At 36.4% G+C, this 16,093-nt stretch overlaps 2 protein-coding genes across 2 annotated transcripts; both read left to right on the top strand.

Annotated features, from left to right (window-relative positions):
- Positions 1-441: 441 nt before the first annotated feature.
- LOC147644032 (luciferin sulfotransferase-like) lies at positions 442-1,452 on the top strand. The gene is made up of 3 exons (XM_086831030.1): positions 442-896; positions 955-1,018; positions 1,078-1,452. Exons 1-3 carry the CDS (start codon positions 737-739, stop codon positions 1,211-1,213), a joined length of 360 nt encoding a protein of 119 aa, XP_086687156.1. The 5' UTR covers positions 442-736; the 3' UTR covers positions 1,214-1,452.
- Positions 1,453-14,340: 12,888 nt separating this feature from the next.
- Positions 14,341-15,704, top strand: RFeSP (Rieske iron-sulfur protein). Its single transcript, XM_020947523.2, has 3 exons — positions 14,341-14,521; positions 14,856-15,235; positions 15,374-15,704. Exons 1-3 carry the CDS (start codon positions 14,428-14,430, stop codon positions 15,590-15,592), a joined length of 693 nt encoding a protein of 230 aa, XP_020803182.1. The 5' UTR covers positions 14,341-14,427; the 3' UTR covers positions 15,593-15,704.
- Positions 15,705-16,093: the final 389 nt, after the last annotated feature.

Here is a 16,093-nt window from a genome sequence, read left to right as displayed (position 1 = left end):
ATTCGTGGCTATTCAACCATTAGTCACATTTGAAGATCTACAGCTAGCACATCATGTACGACTTTAAGAGCATTGAATTCCCTCATCTAAGTGGAACTACTGTCCTGGTGAATTGTAAAGGACCCAATGGTGTGGGTCCTGAGTGGTTACCCTTGAAACAGGATTGGAGCCACAGATGGTGTACACTTTCTGAAGTTTATACCGACGAATTTGCAAAGCGAATTGATGCCTTCGCAACTCGTGAAAACGATGTCTTTCTGGTATCCGGCATGAGATGCGGTTCACATTGGTTGCAGGAGTTGTCCTGGCTTTTGCTAAATCACTTGGACTTTGAAGGAGCTCTAAGGGAACATGGTGCGGTCCGTAATCCCTATCTAGAGTGAGTAATGGCTAATTGATATTATGAAATAATAAGTGATAAGCATAACATTTTAGGCACTCGGGAGTAAATGAAGCCTACAAAGTAGATTCAATAGATGAATGCGATAAAATTCAAACAAATCGACGACTAATCAAATCCCATTTGCCTGCACAATTTCTGCCCAGACAAGTTTGGACTCAAGGACGGAAAATCATTTATGTGGCTCGAAATCCCAAAGATGTAATAGTATCTACTTATCACTTCTTTAGCGGCACCGGTCATTGGAAAGGAAGTTTGGACCAGTTTGTTAATGCCTTCATTGACGATTTGATACCATTTAATCCATATTGGGCACATGTCATTGACTTTTATAGAATGCGGTCTGAAGAGAGTATATTTTTTGTTACCTATGAGGAAATGATTCGGAATCTTGAAGATGTTGTGAAGAGATTAACACGTTTCTTGGACTGCAAAGACTTGAGTGATGATGAAATGGAAAAACTCTTAAATCACTTAAAGTTTCAGAATATGAAAGGTTTGTGGATATCTTTAAAGATAGGTTTTCTTAATAATAATAATAATTTTACTTTCAGAGAGCAAGTGTGGCAATCACACTAACTTCATAAAGACTTTCCTTCAAACCAAAAAAGATTTTGAGTAAGTTTTACTCGTTCTTTTGTAAATTCCTAACTAATTAAAATTTATTTTCTGTTTAGTGTAATGCGTCGCGGTATAATTGGCTCTTATAAGGCTGAATTAAGCGCTGAACAGGTGGAAAAAATTAATAAATGGACACAAAAATGTCTAGAGAAATACGGAATTACAGAATCCGATATTTTTGGTGTACTTTAAATCAGCAGAGTTTAAAAAAGAACGTCTTTAATACACAGAATTAGTTCTATTTAAACTATCTAAATGTAATTCAGCATTTTAATAAATGTGTCATTTGGTTTTCATTTAGATTTTAGAATTAAATTTCGATAATACAATTAAATATTAAAAATTTACAATTATTATATATATTAGAATTCTGAATTATCTAAATGTATTGAAGAACAACAATAAAGGGTTTAATTACGTTTCCACCTTGACCTCCTTTATTATTTCTCTTCTCTCCTTAAAACACACACTCACTCAACACACACAACCACACACACACACACCCTCAAGCTTATTCAATTCTGCATTATTCACATGTACACTACGCGTAATAACAACAAAAGAACATGGAACAACAAAATAGAAGCAAAAGCAACAAACAATGATTTTCATGGTACGTAAAATTAATTAGGGCACTGAGACAAAAATCCTCAAATTTCAATTGAGTTCGCCCAACCCCCCCCCCCCAAAGTCCTGTGAGAGCGAAAGAGATGGTAGAAACAACGAGAGAGAGAGAGATAGAGAGAGCGCCCAGGAGATATGCAATGAAAGAAGAAAATGAAGCAGCAACTAAAAATACCAAAGAGCCATGTTAGGGGTGAGGGGGGAGGGGGCAAAGAAGCTGCTGGCAAAACATAATTACTCTGCATCTGTGTGGGTGAGTTTTTGTCTTGGTGTTCGTGTGCTTCACCTTGTGTTTGTGTCTGTGCGTAGGCCGAACAAGAAAGGAAGCTAACTTCGGCACGCCGAAGTTTATATACCCTTGCAGATAGAACTTCGATGACTTCCTGGATTCCTTCCATACAATATAAAATATTTATATTAATGTTAAAAAAAAACAATAAAGTAATACCTGCTCTCATTTCATTCACCTATACATATTATATTTTCAGTTTTACATTCACAGATTTGCATTTTTGCTCCACATCTAACGATCGTTTGTATGGCACCTATGTGATATAGTCGATTTTCATAAAATTTGCAACAAAATTCAAGACTGATATAAAACGCTATATTTCAAATTTAATGAAAATCTGCTGAAAACTGCAAACGTTATAATTTTTAATTGTATTCATTTTTTGATCGTTCGTTATATAGTAGTCCGGTTTTTTTTATAACTTTACACAAAATTTTGATTAAAATAAAATGATATTTTATGAAAATCTGGTGAAAACTGAAGAAGTTATAATCTTTAATTTTATTAACTTCTTTTATTTCTTATAAAATGGCTATGTATCAAATTTGATAAAAATCTGTTGAAAACTGAAAATGTTATACATTTTAATTGAATTAATTTCTCGATCGTTCCTATAGGAGCTATATGATATAGTCGTCCAATTTTCGTAAAATTTTACACAAAATTGTTGAATAATATGAAATGGCTATATCTCAAATTTAATGAAAATCTGCTGAAAACTGCAAACGTTATAATTTTTAATTGTATTCATTTTTTGATCGTTCGTTATATAGTAGTCCGGTTTTTTTTATAACTTTACACAAAATTTTGATTAAAATAAAATGATATTTTATGAAAATCTGGTGAAAACTGAAGAAGTTATAATCTTTAATTTTATTAACTTCTTTTATTTCTTATAAAATGGCTATGTATCAAATTTGATAAAAATCTGTTGAGAACTGAAAATGTTATACTTTTTAATTGAATTAATTTCTCGATCGTTCCTATGGGAGCTATATGATATAGTCGTCCGATTTTCATAAAATTTTACAAAAAATTGTAGAATAATATGAAATGGCTATATCTCAAATTTGATCAAATTCTGTTGAAAACTAAAAATGTTATAATTTTTTTTGTAAAAATTTTTCGATTATTCCTATGGCAGCTATATGATATAGTTGTCCGATCCGGCCCGTTCCGACATATATACGAGTGAGAGTATATAGAAGACTAACTGCAAAGTTTCATTCAGATAGCTTCAAAACTGAGAGACTAGTTTGCGTAGAAACGGACAGACGGACAGACGGACAGACGGACAGACGGACAGACGGACATGGCTAGATCGACTCGGCTGTTGGTCCTGATCAAGAGTATATATACTTTATATAGTCGGAGGTGCCTCCTTCACTGCGTTGCAAACTTCTGACTGAAATTATAATACCCTGCAAGGGTATAAAAGACACACTGAAAGAAAAGAGATATACTTGGGGAACATTTAAAAGAAAGATGGGAAGAAATTAATAAATAATAATAAATAAATATTATATGAAAAATATTTGTATGCTGATTACTTTAAAATACTTAATAATAATTATTTATTATAAAAACATTTCATTTCATTGGAGTAACCTCTAACAACATTTTGAGCAGTCATTGGAAGTTATTATTGGCTTTATTGTGACTTCTTTATTTCAAATATAACATAAGCTATAAAATATAAGTATTCTAGGTATATTAAATCAATATGTTTTGTATGCTAATTTGTAGGGTATATAGAAGTTTTTAAAAGATCATAACTAAGCCAAAAAAGCATTAATTTCCATTCGGAAAGCTGTCCTATGTTAGTTTTTAGAAGATTAATAAAACTGCATACCCAATTTAAAGTTTTTTAAATTTTAAAATTTTATCAATTTTTCAAAATTTGTAATATGTAAATTTAACCTTAAAAAATGTTGAAAAAATTAAAAAAAAAATTATTTTTATTAAATTTCTTTCGGACATATCTAGATCTATTCTGCTGTTGATGCTGATCAATAATATATATGATTTATAGGGTCGGAAATGATTCCTTCCCTGCTTTATAAGCTTCGGACTAAAATTAGAATACCATATTTTATCTATTTTTACGCCAATTTTTCCTTAAAATCAAATTTTAAAAAATTCATAACTAAGCCAAAAATGCGTTAATTTTAATTCGAACGCTGTCCCGTGATAGTTTTTATCACGTTAACAAATCTGCATACTCTGTGTAAAATGTTTGAAAATGAAAATGACTAAAATTATAATCCCATTCCTTGAGTAGGTATTTTTTATATTTTTATGCCAATTTTTTCTAAAAATCAAATGGAAAAAATCTCATAACTAAACCAAAAATTCATTAATTTCAATTCGGAAAGCATTCCTATTTTAGTTTTTATTGGGTTTATAATTCTACATACTCAATTTAAAATTTAAAAAAATTGAATTTTTTGCCATTTTTTTATAATTTTAATGATGTAGATCAATTCGTCTGTTGATGCTGATCAAGAATATATATGAATTATAGGGTGGGAAATGACTCCTTCTTCATTGCTTTTTAAGCTTCTAACTTAAATTAATTAATACCTTAGAAGGGTCTTAAAAGTCACTACAATAATGTTAACTAAGCTATATCTTTACTCTTACTGCAATTATATTTTAATTCTTCATGTGAAAATTAAATTTTTAAAATCTCCCCAAGTAAAATACCCATTTATTTCCCACAGTGTAATGTCTTGTCAATGCAAGCCGTCTGTTATGTTGCTGTTTCTGATGCTGCTCCTGCTCCTCCTCCCTTTTCTCCTTCTGGCTTTCCTGCTGCTCGTGTTTCCTGTCGGTGTCCTTTCCCTTGCCTCACTCCCATGTGCCCGAAAAACTTGTACATAGCATTGGGATTTTCTATGTGCCATCCTCGCAGCATCAAAGCTCAAAGGAAAACCCAAAGGAAAAGCAGAGAGACACACACACACACAATAGCACACGCACAGAGCGTTTTCAGCTAATATATAATTACAAATACATTTAATCCTGACGGTTTTTTAATTGTCCTGGAAGGGTTGAGATTAAAATGGGAAAGGGCTCACGAAAAGACAGTAGCAGGATATTGTGATTGACATTTTCCTTGAAATTGAGAGTGGAAATCGTGAATGAATGAAAGTGAAATAATGACTTCAGAAGGATATTGGTGGGTATAAAATGCAATATTTGTAGAGACAAATAACGAATCAACTTTATTTAATTAATTGTAAAATTTGAAAGCAAAATTATTAAGCTCTTTTTATATAGTATTTAGAAAGAAAACTATTAAAAACACTTAAACCAAACTTCAAGAATAATTAATATGCTTATCCATTAACCCAAAAAATCTTGTATATAAATTATATATAAAAAGAATACTAACAAAGTACCTTCATAAAACCCATAAGACTATCATTTTAAGTGCCTCAAATTTCCTGGAATTTCTCTAACTCAGTTATTTTTGGAAGCTTTAAAATTGCAATTAATTTTCGAGCTAACCAAGCCTTCAACTCATACCACTTGGCCACAAGGAAAGGCACTTTATTAGAAAACCGTAGAAACTGTTTGGAAAAAAGCAAAGATGATAAGGAGGGGGCAGGGAGCCAGGGAATCTGACAACATAAAACCTCAAACCTCAAAGAGAATTTCCACCACTCCTTGAAAAGCCCACAAAAAAAGAAGAGGAAAAAACCAAAAAACATAAGGTTACGGCAGCAACTCGGAAAATTCAACCCCACATCCTATCATATTCCGAAAAAATAACTTTAAACTAAGGCACACGCACACTATATAGTGTGCACTGCATGGCACACCGTGAAAAGCTAAAGAATAACACCGAAGCAGCACAGACGACCCACATTGGTGAAGGCGAAAAGCAGCCAAAGGCGGAAAATGCCAAACAAAGAAAATCTGGAGATGGGGGGGAAATGTTTTCGCTTTTCCTTGCATTGCCATTGCGAGAAGGAATCAACAAAAAGCCGACCGAAACTACGCAATTTGGTGAAAAGCAGGCCTGCAACACGAACGCAAGTGAAGGATGCGGGAAGGAATCAACTTCTATGTATTACAGCTCCCAGTGCCTATATACCTATACTATATATTTATATATATATATATATATATATATATATATGTATGTGTGTATATATATATATATAAATGCCACATAGAACCCAAGAAGCAAGAACAGCAACAACCGCAACGGAGTCAACGTCACTCACATAGCACTGAGGAAAATATGCCTGTTACACAAGGAGAAAGTAGTTCTCATTTGTTTTTAAAGAAAATAAATAATAATAATAAATATTTATGTTTATATAATTGTTTGAAAATAGTTTTTGTTATTAAGATAGGTTACTGGTTATGGTTTTAATGCATTATTGTTTATAGGTAAAGAATTTATGGTAAAATCTTTTGTCAGACTTATTTTCAAGTTAGAATATGAGTCTTTCTTATAATTTAAAATGTAAAGATCTCTAAGAAATTAAAATATTATATTATATACACTAAAATAATTAAAATTTAATGATTAATCAATATATGTATATCTTTTTAATGTGTTTTAAAAAAATTTAAAAGAACTTAAGTTGTTTAACTACTATGAAAGATGTTTTTGGAATTGTGGTCTTCTGGTAACTTAAAATGTTACCATATATTATTATTAACAATATAAGCATTACATTTTAATATTTAACTAATAAATCTATTAAAATAGTTTTAATATTATTTTAAGCACCTAAATTAATGTCACTAAAATAATATTTTAACAAAAATACCGAGGGGATTGCAGTCTCACTTCTTTTTTACATTTTTAAGAGCTAGGAAGTGCACTTCATTTTAGTTTTATTGTTCTATATAAGTTGATTGATTGATTATCCAAATATTTTCTTCTACTTAATGATTATTTTTATAATATTTCAACATTTTACTAAGCTTAAAACTTAAGCTTTTGCAAATTCTTAGTCATATCTTTAAATTGCATTAGTTTTAATCTTTGATATATTTTAAAACATTTAAAAAAATTCTTTAAAATTTTTTACTCTATTACAAATCTATTTCCCTTTAAAAAGCTAGTTCAATTTAATCCCAAACATTTTTCCTAACTATATCCCGGAGCCATTACGCATCGGAAATGCCTTTGGAAAATATATCAAATTACATTCTGTCACTGTGCAAGCCCCAGAGCCCACAGGACCCCCATTCTTTACCTTCTTCTTGGGCGCCCTTTCCTTTCTATTTCTCTTTCTACTTGTTCTGCCTTTCTTACTTTCTTACTTTCTTCATTTCCCTCTCTCTTCTTGTCTCCACTTCCCCTCTTCTTCCATTGCCATTCAACCGCTGCACACGCACAAAGGCGCCAAAATTACAAACGCAGCGAGTGGTCCGTTCTCTAATGGGTGTGAGTTTCCACCAATTTTCCTTCTCCTTTTCAATGGAGTGAGAGTTCTTCTTCTTCTGCTTCTGGTTGCCCATAAAGGACTGCAGTAAATTCCACTTCTCCCCCCTCGAAAAACACCCCCATCTACATTTCCGTTTGTTGCCCCCCCGACTCCGAAAAAGAAAGTTTTATATAGGCGCCGGCGCACGCACATCTGGCCAAAGTTGTATATATATATATATGTATATATATGGAGTATATATAGTACATAAAAGCTGCAGCCGAAAAAAACACACAACACAACAACCTCGCACTCAAACCCAGAGACCCATGTCAAAGTCGCAGCCCCCTAGAAATTCTCAGCACAAAATGTCCTGCATTTTTTTCTATTTACTTTACTTTGGCTTTACTTTTTCTTTTGCGTTTTTGTTTTTGTTTCGGTTTCCATGTTCTTGGCCGTGGATTTTCTTGAACGTCCTTGATCCTTGCAACGCACAGCCATAATAACAGCGGCTGAAAGAAGAAGCAGCAGCAGAGAGTGGCGCCATGCTGGTCGCCAAAGAGAGCGAGCGAAGCGTAGCATACTTTTCAGGGTCCAAAGCGCCGGCAGGACGCCTTATCAGTTGTAAAAACAAAACCGGAAGCCCACACAGGAAGTTGCCACTGTGAGAGCGAGACAGAAACAGTCACAGAGAGAGAGAGAGAGAGAGGGAGAGAGTGGGAGTAGGAGAAACAGAGAGAGAGACGTCGTCGAACTTTCAGGGTGAAAGCGAAAGTTGAAGGCGAAGGACAAGGCAGCCAAGGAAAGTGAAAGTTCTCACAAACCAAAAACAAAAAACAAAGAGAGAGAACGCAGGCGCATTTCCCACAAAAATAGTGATAAACAATGCACAAGAACCGAAGAGAAAATCCTGAGAGGCGCCACGAGAGAAAGCTTGAAAGGGAGAGAGAGAGAAAAGTCAAGCCAAGTTGCAGTTGTCTCAAGAAATGTTGGTTACAAGCCAAAGCTTTTGCCGCTACATTTTTAATGGCCGCAATGTCCTTGGATACTTGCAGGGAGTTTTGTGAAAAACTAGGGGTTGGGAAATGGGGCAAAGGCAGCAGCAGCAGCAGCGACAGCAGCGACAGCGCAGTTGACGTCCACGTCGACACCGGCAGCGACTGCGACTGCATTTACTTTCACTTTCCATCAGCAACCCCCAGGCGGAAAATCCTCCCCCACTCCTAAGTAACTTGCTTGCATATAATGTACTTGCCTGGCTTTTCCTTTTGCTGGAAAAACTTTTGCCCCAGAGCTTTTGCATTTTTTTGTTGTTTGCGTTCGTTTTTCCTGTGCGTGTGTGGGGTTTTATTTCTTGAAAGTTTATTTTTGACAGAGTTTTATGTGCCTGGCGGGCAAACAGAACCGAAAACAGGACACAGGACCAAACAGGACACTGCAGCAGGCGGAATGAAAATGACAAAATAATGTAATTTGGGGCCCGTAGATTTATGCGTGCTGCGCCTCCGCAAAAGAAGGCAAAACGCAGCGTAGTCGGTTTCCTTTTAGTCCCCTTTTCAACTTCCTCTCTAATGTCCTTTCTTTTCCTCCAGGATGCCTTCCTGCTGCGCGTGCTTGCCTTCTTTTTTCTCTTCTTACTTTCGTTTTTTTGTAAGCCGCTTGGCCGAATTTAGGGCAGGTTTCATTCCCGCTTAAACCCAAAATAAAAACGAATCCTGCCGGAGGAACTTTATTCTTTTTTACTTAGCCTTAGGCAAGGCAAGGCGAGAGTTGTTGACAAAGTTCAAGCCGAGAAGAAGATAAAGTCTGAACTGAGGGGTTAGAGCTGGGGATCGGAAATGGATATAGCTAAAGGTGGCACAGTGTTTTGGCTAAACTGTGAGTCCTAGGAAATTGGGTTGAAAAGCGAAGTGAACATGTCAGAGAACTCAATATTAAAGGGAAACATACATTTTTGGGTTAGCAATTTATGTTTAAAAAAGAAGATATAGATGCTCTTAAATTTCATTTTTAAGTTGCGAATATTTAAGTATTTTATATTGCTTATTGATGAAACAAAACAAAGGTAATTATGAAGTCCGAAAAGCCATAACAAATTGAAAGAGACCTCATATGATTCAAAAAGGATACTAATTTGTACTATATAATGATCTAAATAGGTATATATATATATACATTTTAACTTCAGTCTTTAAGAAAATATTTAATATTAAAAGGTTTGTGAAATTTAAACACCAAAAAGACTTTAAAATCCTTAAGACACGGCCCAGAAATTCCTCTTTTCAATCCGATATATTAATAAAAAAACAAATAGTACAAATATAAAAATAAAGAAACTTTTAACCCTTAAACCTTTAAACTTTTTCTTTAAAAAAAATATTAAATATTAAAAGAAGGTTTGTGAAATTTAAACACCAAAAATTCTTTATAATTCTTAAGGCAATGCCAAAAAATTCCTTTCTTCAATACGTTGTATTAGTATAAAAAATACTACAAATATAAAAATTAAAGAAACCTTCTGGAATAGAATTATTTAAAGTCCTTCTTCCCTCAGGCAATATTCAGTAAAATATATAAAAAACAGACATAGCAATGGACCATTGTCATGGTCACCTAATCCGACTGGCCAAAAATGGCCACATCTTGAGCCCCTTTGGCAACATTGGGCTGAGGAAAATAATCATTTCAAATGCAAAAAACACCAGCCGGAGAAAAGCACATAAATGACCGCCAGCTGTGCCAAATTTTTGGGAACCAAGCTCGGAGCTTGCACATGCCACAGAGAGCTCTCTGTTGCCACAGGGTCCTTGGTGTGTAGGCTCGGCTCCCTCGACTTCCCTGAACTCTCTCTGCCTCTCCCTCTACCTCCCCTGACGCTGCACAGATGATTCTGATTCATTTAATTTTCGTTTTTGTAAATGGGTGGGAAGAAGGGGTATTTTGGTTGGGGATTGCGTGGTTGCAAGGGGCGTGGCAGTGCCTCCGCATCTGGGAAGGACTGTCAGTCTGTGGAGGCCACCAAAAACTTTTGCCTGCCACGCACAATTTTCCACTTTCAACTTTGCCAAGGGGATGGATGGATGGTTGGTTGGTTGGTGTGCGATGGGGCTGAGCTTTCTGCTTGGCTGATGTAGCGATAAGCAGGCAACGTAGTCGGTACTACACCGGAAAAAAATAATTGTGAAAATCAGTGAACAATTAATTGCAAAGTTCATATGTTTTGACAAGATTTTGGTGAATGGGAATAAAATATTTTTGGGTTTTGTATATCCTTGCAGTTTGCTAATAAATTATAAGATCAAATGGAATTCGATACCATACCTAAGTTTACAATTTTCGCATTCCTTGAATATATATTGATTGAGATTTATATTTAAAAATTCTTCCAAAAATTACAGTTTAAAGATCTTATTATTAAGCCAAAAAGATGGTAATTTTAATTCGGAAAGCAGTCCTATGTTAGTTTTTATAAGCTTGACAAATCTGCATACTCAAATTAAAATTTTAAAAAATTTAAATTTTTATGATTTTTTTGTTCAATTTTCAAACCCCTAAAAAATTTAAAAAATTTTAAAAAAATTTAATTTCAGTCGGACATAGCTATATCGACTCGGCTGTTGATGGTGATCAAGAATATATTTGATTTATAGGGTCGGAAATGAGTCCTTCACTGCTTTTTAAGCTTCTAACTAAATTTATAATACCCTGAAAGGGGTAAAACAAGAAAATAACTTCGGCACGCCAAAGTTTGTATACCCTTGCAGTTTCCAATTGGTACATTAAAACCATATCCATTTGTTAAAAAGAAGAAAAAGAAGAAAGATATGTAAAATAATAATTGGATTTTAATCAAATACAAACAATTAATTGTAAATCGTTTAAAATAATTAAATTTTAATAAATAATAATATTACTAAAAATACGTAGAGTAATTATATTTATATTAGTAAAATGAGAAGTAGTTATTTGTTTTATTAAGTTTCGCTTGCAATTAATTTTTTTTTCTTATTCGCAAACTTACAAAAATGCGAAGAAAAAAAGGTAAACAAACGCGGTTTTCCTATTGTCAAAATGTAAACAGAGAGAACCGCCAGAATAGGATCGTATCTCTTTAGTTTCTCTCTCTCTCTCTCTCTCTCTCAGGCTCCCATTTTGAGCGCGAGAGCAAGCAACGCCAGAGAAGAAAAAAAAGCGCGCGAGGACAAAGAATTTCGCGGATAAAAGAAAAAGAAAATATTGTTGTTGCACTTACCAACTTACATGCATTGCTCGTTGCTGTAACTCCCAAGCGCCAATTAGTGGACGAAACATCCACAAAATATCAAAGGAATAAAACTTCTACATTTTTGCATAGCTGGCACACTCTTAGATACACACACACATTTTCTGCACACTTGTTTCACTTGCATTCTTCACTTGCACATAAAAAAAAAGCAACAAAATCAACAGGTAACGCACTGATCGTGGCTTAAAAAACTAAAATACGACAGCGCCCCGGCTGCCCCCACTTTACCCGCACTTGTCACTGTGGGGGCTCGCTGTTTTTCCACACTTTTGGCACCTGCCATTGGTTTTTCCGCGTAATTTTTTAGTTTTCTTTCACTTTTCACGGCGGTGATCTCGTCCCGTTGCTTTAGCCGGCGGAAGAACAAGTGCTGCCAGATCAAAATTTGACTTTCGTCTTAAAAAATCCCAAGCGCTTAAAAGTTTTCCCTACTGCGTAGCAAAGTTTTGACTAAAATTATAATACTCTGCAAGGTTATGAAAATCGCTGTGAAGGAGTCATTTCCGGTCGTAAAAATGTTATATATTCCTTGATTAAAATTGTAATAAATTTAATAACAAATTTTAATATTTTTAAATATAACAAATTTCTCACAGTGCATCCTGGTTACTACCGGTGAAGTTGCTGCCGCAGCCGCAACGCTGCACACGCCGCCCAGGAATTGGCAAAAGCCGAGCCAAGGGGGGGTGTTGGTTAAAGAGGGGAGGGAACACAGCAGGAGTGGGTGGCTGCCTGGGGGCAGGGTTGAAACATAGCCTAGTTGTTGTAGTTGTTGTTGTTTGGCTGTTGTAGTTGGCGCCAGTTTCCCATGTAAAAGTTGCTGAAAAGTGTAACGCAGTCGGAGCCTGACTGAATTGGGGGATGCGGTTGCGAGCGGAGGAGGGTATAGGCAGGGGGAGGGGGCTGTCGTTGCCACGTCGCCTACGCGGCATAGTTTCAACTTTTCTGTCATACGCACTGCCAAAAAAACAGGTTGTCCAGACTTTTCGATAAGGTTTGAGTCGATGATAACAAGTAGGGGAAGGGTAGAAGTTAATATAAGGTAGTTTATATATAGTAATAGTTAAGAAGTTATGGATTTTAATTAGAGGAAAATAAATAAGTAATTTAATTTTAAAGTACAGAAAAGATTCATCAAGAAAAAAATCTAAATTTTCTTACAAAATGAAAAGGCTTCTAATGAAACCGCCAAGAAATTGAAATGAATTTATATAAATAATTTTAATTATTATAAATTATATTTAAAAAAACATATATAAATAATATTTATAAACTATATCAGTTATCTATACATTATCCTTTATCCCTAATAAGATTTGTAAGAGCATCTCCCTATCGTTATACAAAGGGTATAACCTCTGCATTCTGTTTTTGTTTCTTGCCAAAAATTCACGCACTTTTCCGTAGTGTCCTCTCCCCTCTATTCCCCCCACCATCACCCCTTGAAGGTTCCCCCCTTTTTATGTGTGTTGTTGTTGGGTGGCAAGTACATAGAGGCGCCTTTATGTGCGCAGATTTCCGTCCTTCTGGCTGGAAAATAGACTTTCGCTTTCGCTTTCACTTTCACTTGCCACCTACCGGGGAGGGGGGTGGTGCAGGGAGTCTAGAGGGGGGGGGGGAGGATGCTGGCAGCAAACTTTCGACATCAAAAAGAACTACTTTCGATAATCACAGGGCTGGCGCCAGAGGAATTACATTTCAGCCGGCTGCCGGGTGAGTTTTCCACACGCTTTTTACTGCCTCAAACTTGGGTTTCGCTTTTTTTTTGTTTTAAAGTTTTTTTTTGCCTACTTTTATGCGCATAACAAATATCATTCAGTCATTTTTTATGCAATTTTTTATTGCCATTTTATGGGAGCGAAGGAAAAAGTAATACATAACTCTAAGAGTTGGCTTATTAATTAAGGCTAAGCAAATCAACCTCGTGGAAAACTCACAGCTTCAAAGCTAAAACCAATCAATGACATCACAAAAGCTGCTGCACTGGGAAAATTCTGTGAGTGTGGGAATGGTGGTGGGTAGTTCAAGTGGTTTTCCATGGAAACCCCTTCTCTTGTATACGAAAAAGCTAACTCGTTGCAGTTGCTAATTCGATGGACCGTAGTTTTCATTTAAACGGGGTGGAAGTTGAATCAGAAATTACTTTTTTGGGGGATGAAAGGGTTGAAAATAAGAAAACCATTGCAATTTGGAAAATTAATCGCTTGATATAACAAATACTAGAATATTATTAAAGAAAGACAATAGTTTAAAAATATGTCAAAAGTAACAGATGTAGGATATACAACAAATGTTTCCATTTTATAATTTTATAGTAAGCAACAATGATTATTATTCTATCTGTAATTAGTTCAGTTTAACATTTTGTTAAATTTTAAATATTTGAAATTCCGTTACAGAGTTTAGCAAAGTAATTTGTTGTTGTTCTATCCAAGTTTCCTACATTTGTATAACAGTAGAAGTAGGCGGTTGTGTTCTGTGATAAATACAATTCAACGTTGCCACCTACTTCAAGTAAAGTTCAGTTGGTGGCGCCACACCATAACTGTATAATTAAAATTACCGAAATATTCCCGAATACATAAAATGGTACTTATGCATATATTTTAGCAGTATTTAAGTATTCGACTTCTCATGAACACAGTTTATCGTCTGCTTCCCTCACAAATTACGATCAGCTGATTTCATAAAAGGTGGCAACCCAAAATATCGCCCAAGCAACCCTGTGCTCAGCAGCAGACGAAAGCGACGAACGTCGAAATTTTCGACTTGAAAATATTTTAAATTCGTTAAACGCCAACAACAACACAGAATGCTGAACGCCGTGTCGCGTGCTTACGTCCGAGGCGGAGCCCAGGCCCTCTCCACCGGCCTGAGGGCAAGCGGCGTGGCCGTCAACTCGATGGGTAAGATTCTGCGAGGAGGCAAAAGCAGCCAGCGGAAAAAACAATCAATTACATAACAAACGGAGGAGCAGAAACCACACTTGGAGACGTTTTACGCATGGATATCCAACGGGGATTCTGCTGGCAGTCAGCTCCCAGGAGATTTGGCAACTTTCCTTACGTAATTTCAACATAACCTCCGCCCAATAACAACAAAAAAAAAGTGGGCAGGAGACGCAGATGCATCTTAGATACTACAGAGGAGATATAGCCACTCTTCACGACAGGAACTTCTATAATCATATTGTTCAATGATCTGTTGGATGTGGAATTAATTTCCCCTTCTCTATTTCAGCTAACCGCCAGGCACACACTGATCTTCAGGTGCCCGACTTCAGCCCCTATCGTCGGGACTCTGTGAAGGACGGTCGGCGTCGCAATGAGACCGCCGAGGAGAGGAAGGCCTTCTCCTACCTGCTGGTCGGTGCCGGTGCCGTTGGCGGTGCCTATGCGGCCAAGGGTCTGATCAATACCTTCATCGGTTCGATGAGCGCCTCCGCCGAAGTGTTGGCCATGGCCAAGATCGAAATCAAGCTGGCTGACATCCCTGAGGGCAAGTCGGTGACATTCAAGTGGCGCGGCAAGCCGCTCTTCATTCGTCACCGTACTGCGGCGGAAATCGATGCCGAACGACAGGTTCCCACATCCACGCTGCGTGACCCGGAAACTGATGATGTAGGTACTCCTTCGAGTGGGTTGAATTGAATGGCAGGGGATCAAAAGAAGCGTATCCCAAGCCTCGAAATTTTGACCCACTCGTAGTGGAAAGGAAACTGAATATTAAGTAATACTATGTCAATTATCTTTTTACAGCAACGTGTGATCAAGCCCGAATGGCTGGTGGTTATTGGCGTCTGCACGCATCTGGGCTGTGTGCCCATTGCGAACGCTGGTGACTTTGGTGGTTATTATTGCCCCTGCCACGGCTCCCATTACGACGCCTCTGGCAGAATTCGCAAGGGACCGGCGCCCCTTAACCTGGAGGTGCCCACCCATGAGTTCCCCAACGAGGGTCTCCTCGTTGTCGGCTAGAGGAGATGCACTCACCCGCAGCTCTATTATCGTTTAAGCCCCAAGAACTACATAGTGAATGGATTGATGTAAATTAATAAAAACAACCAAACAAAACGGCTGAGAGCATAAACGAAGAATTCATTCGAATTGAAAACGAGATACTATGGCGGATCAAGGACAAAATTAAAGATCAATTAAAGCCCAGTGATGCAATATATAAATTATAAGTTTATGGTGATTATAGACTAAGTGTTGGAACGTTTGTGGAAATTAAGGTTTACTGGAGCCGCTACTTAAGCGGTTCCTTGCTCCCTAATACGCACTGTTATCGATGCTATATCTTGGCCAAACATTATATTATATATATATAACTATTTAACTCACTTTCTTTGGCATTTCTGGATTCAAATCCCTCCTTGGAGCCTCCGCATAGCGATGATACAGCGATAACTAGTTTCGCTGCTCCCATCAAAACACTTTAGACGACTCAGTAGACGAGTGTTTATGTACTTCTCCCTC

Source organism: Drosophila serrata, unplaced genomic scaffold, assembly GCF_035046125.1.
Source record: "Drosophila serrata isolate PLE 108 unplaced genomic scaffold, ASM3504612v1 contig_240, whole genome shotgun sequence".
Taxonomy (NCBI): domain Eukaryota; kingdom Metazoa; phylum Arthropoda; class Insecta; order Diptera; family Drosophilidae; genus Drosophila; species Drosophila serrata.
Note: the sequence above shows the minus strand (reverse complement) of the source record. Positions and strands in the feature narration are given on the sequence as shown.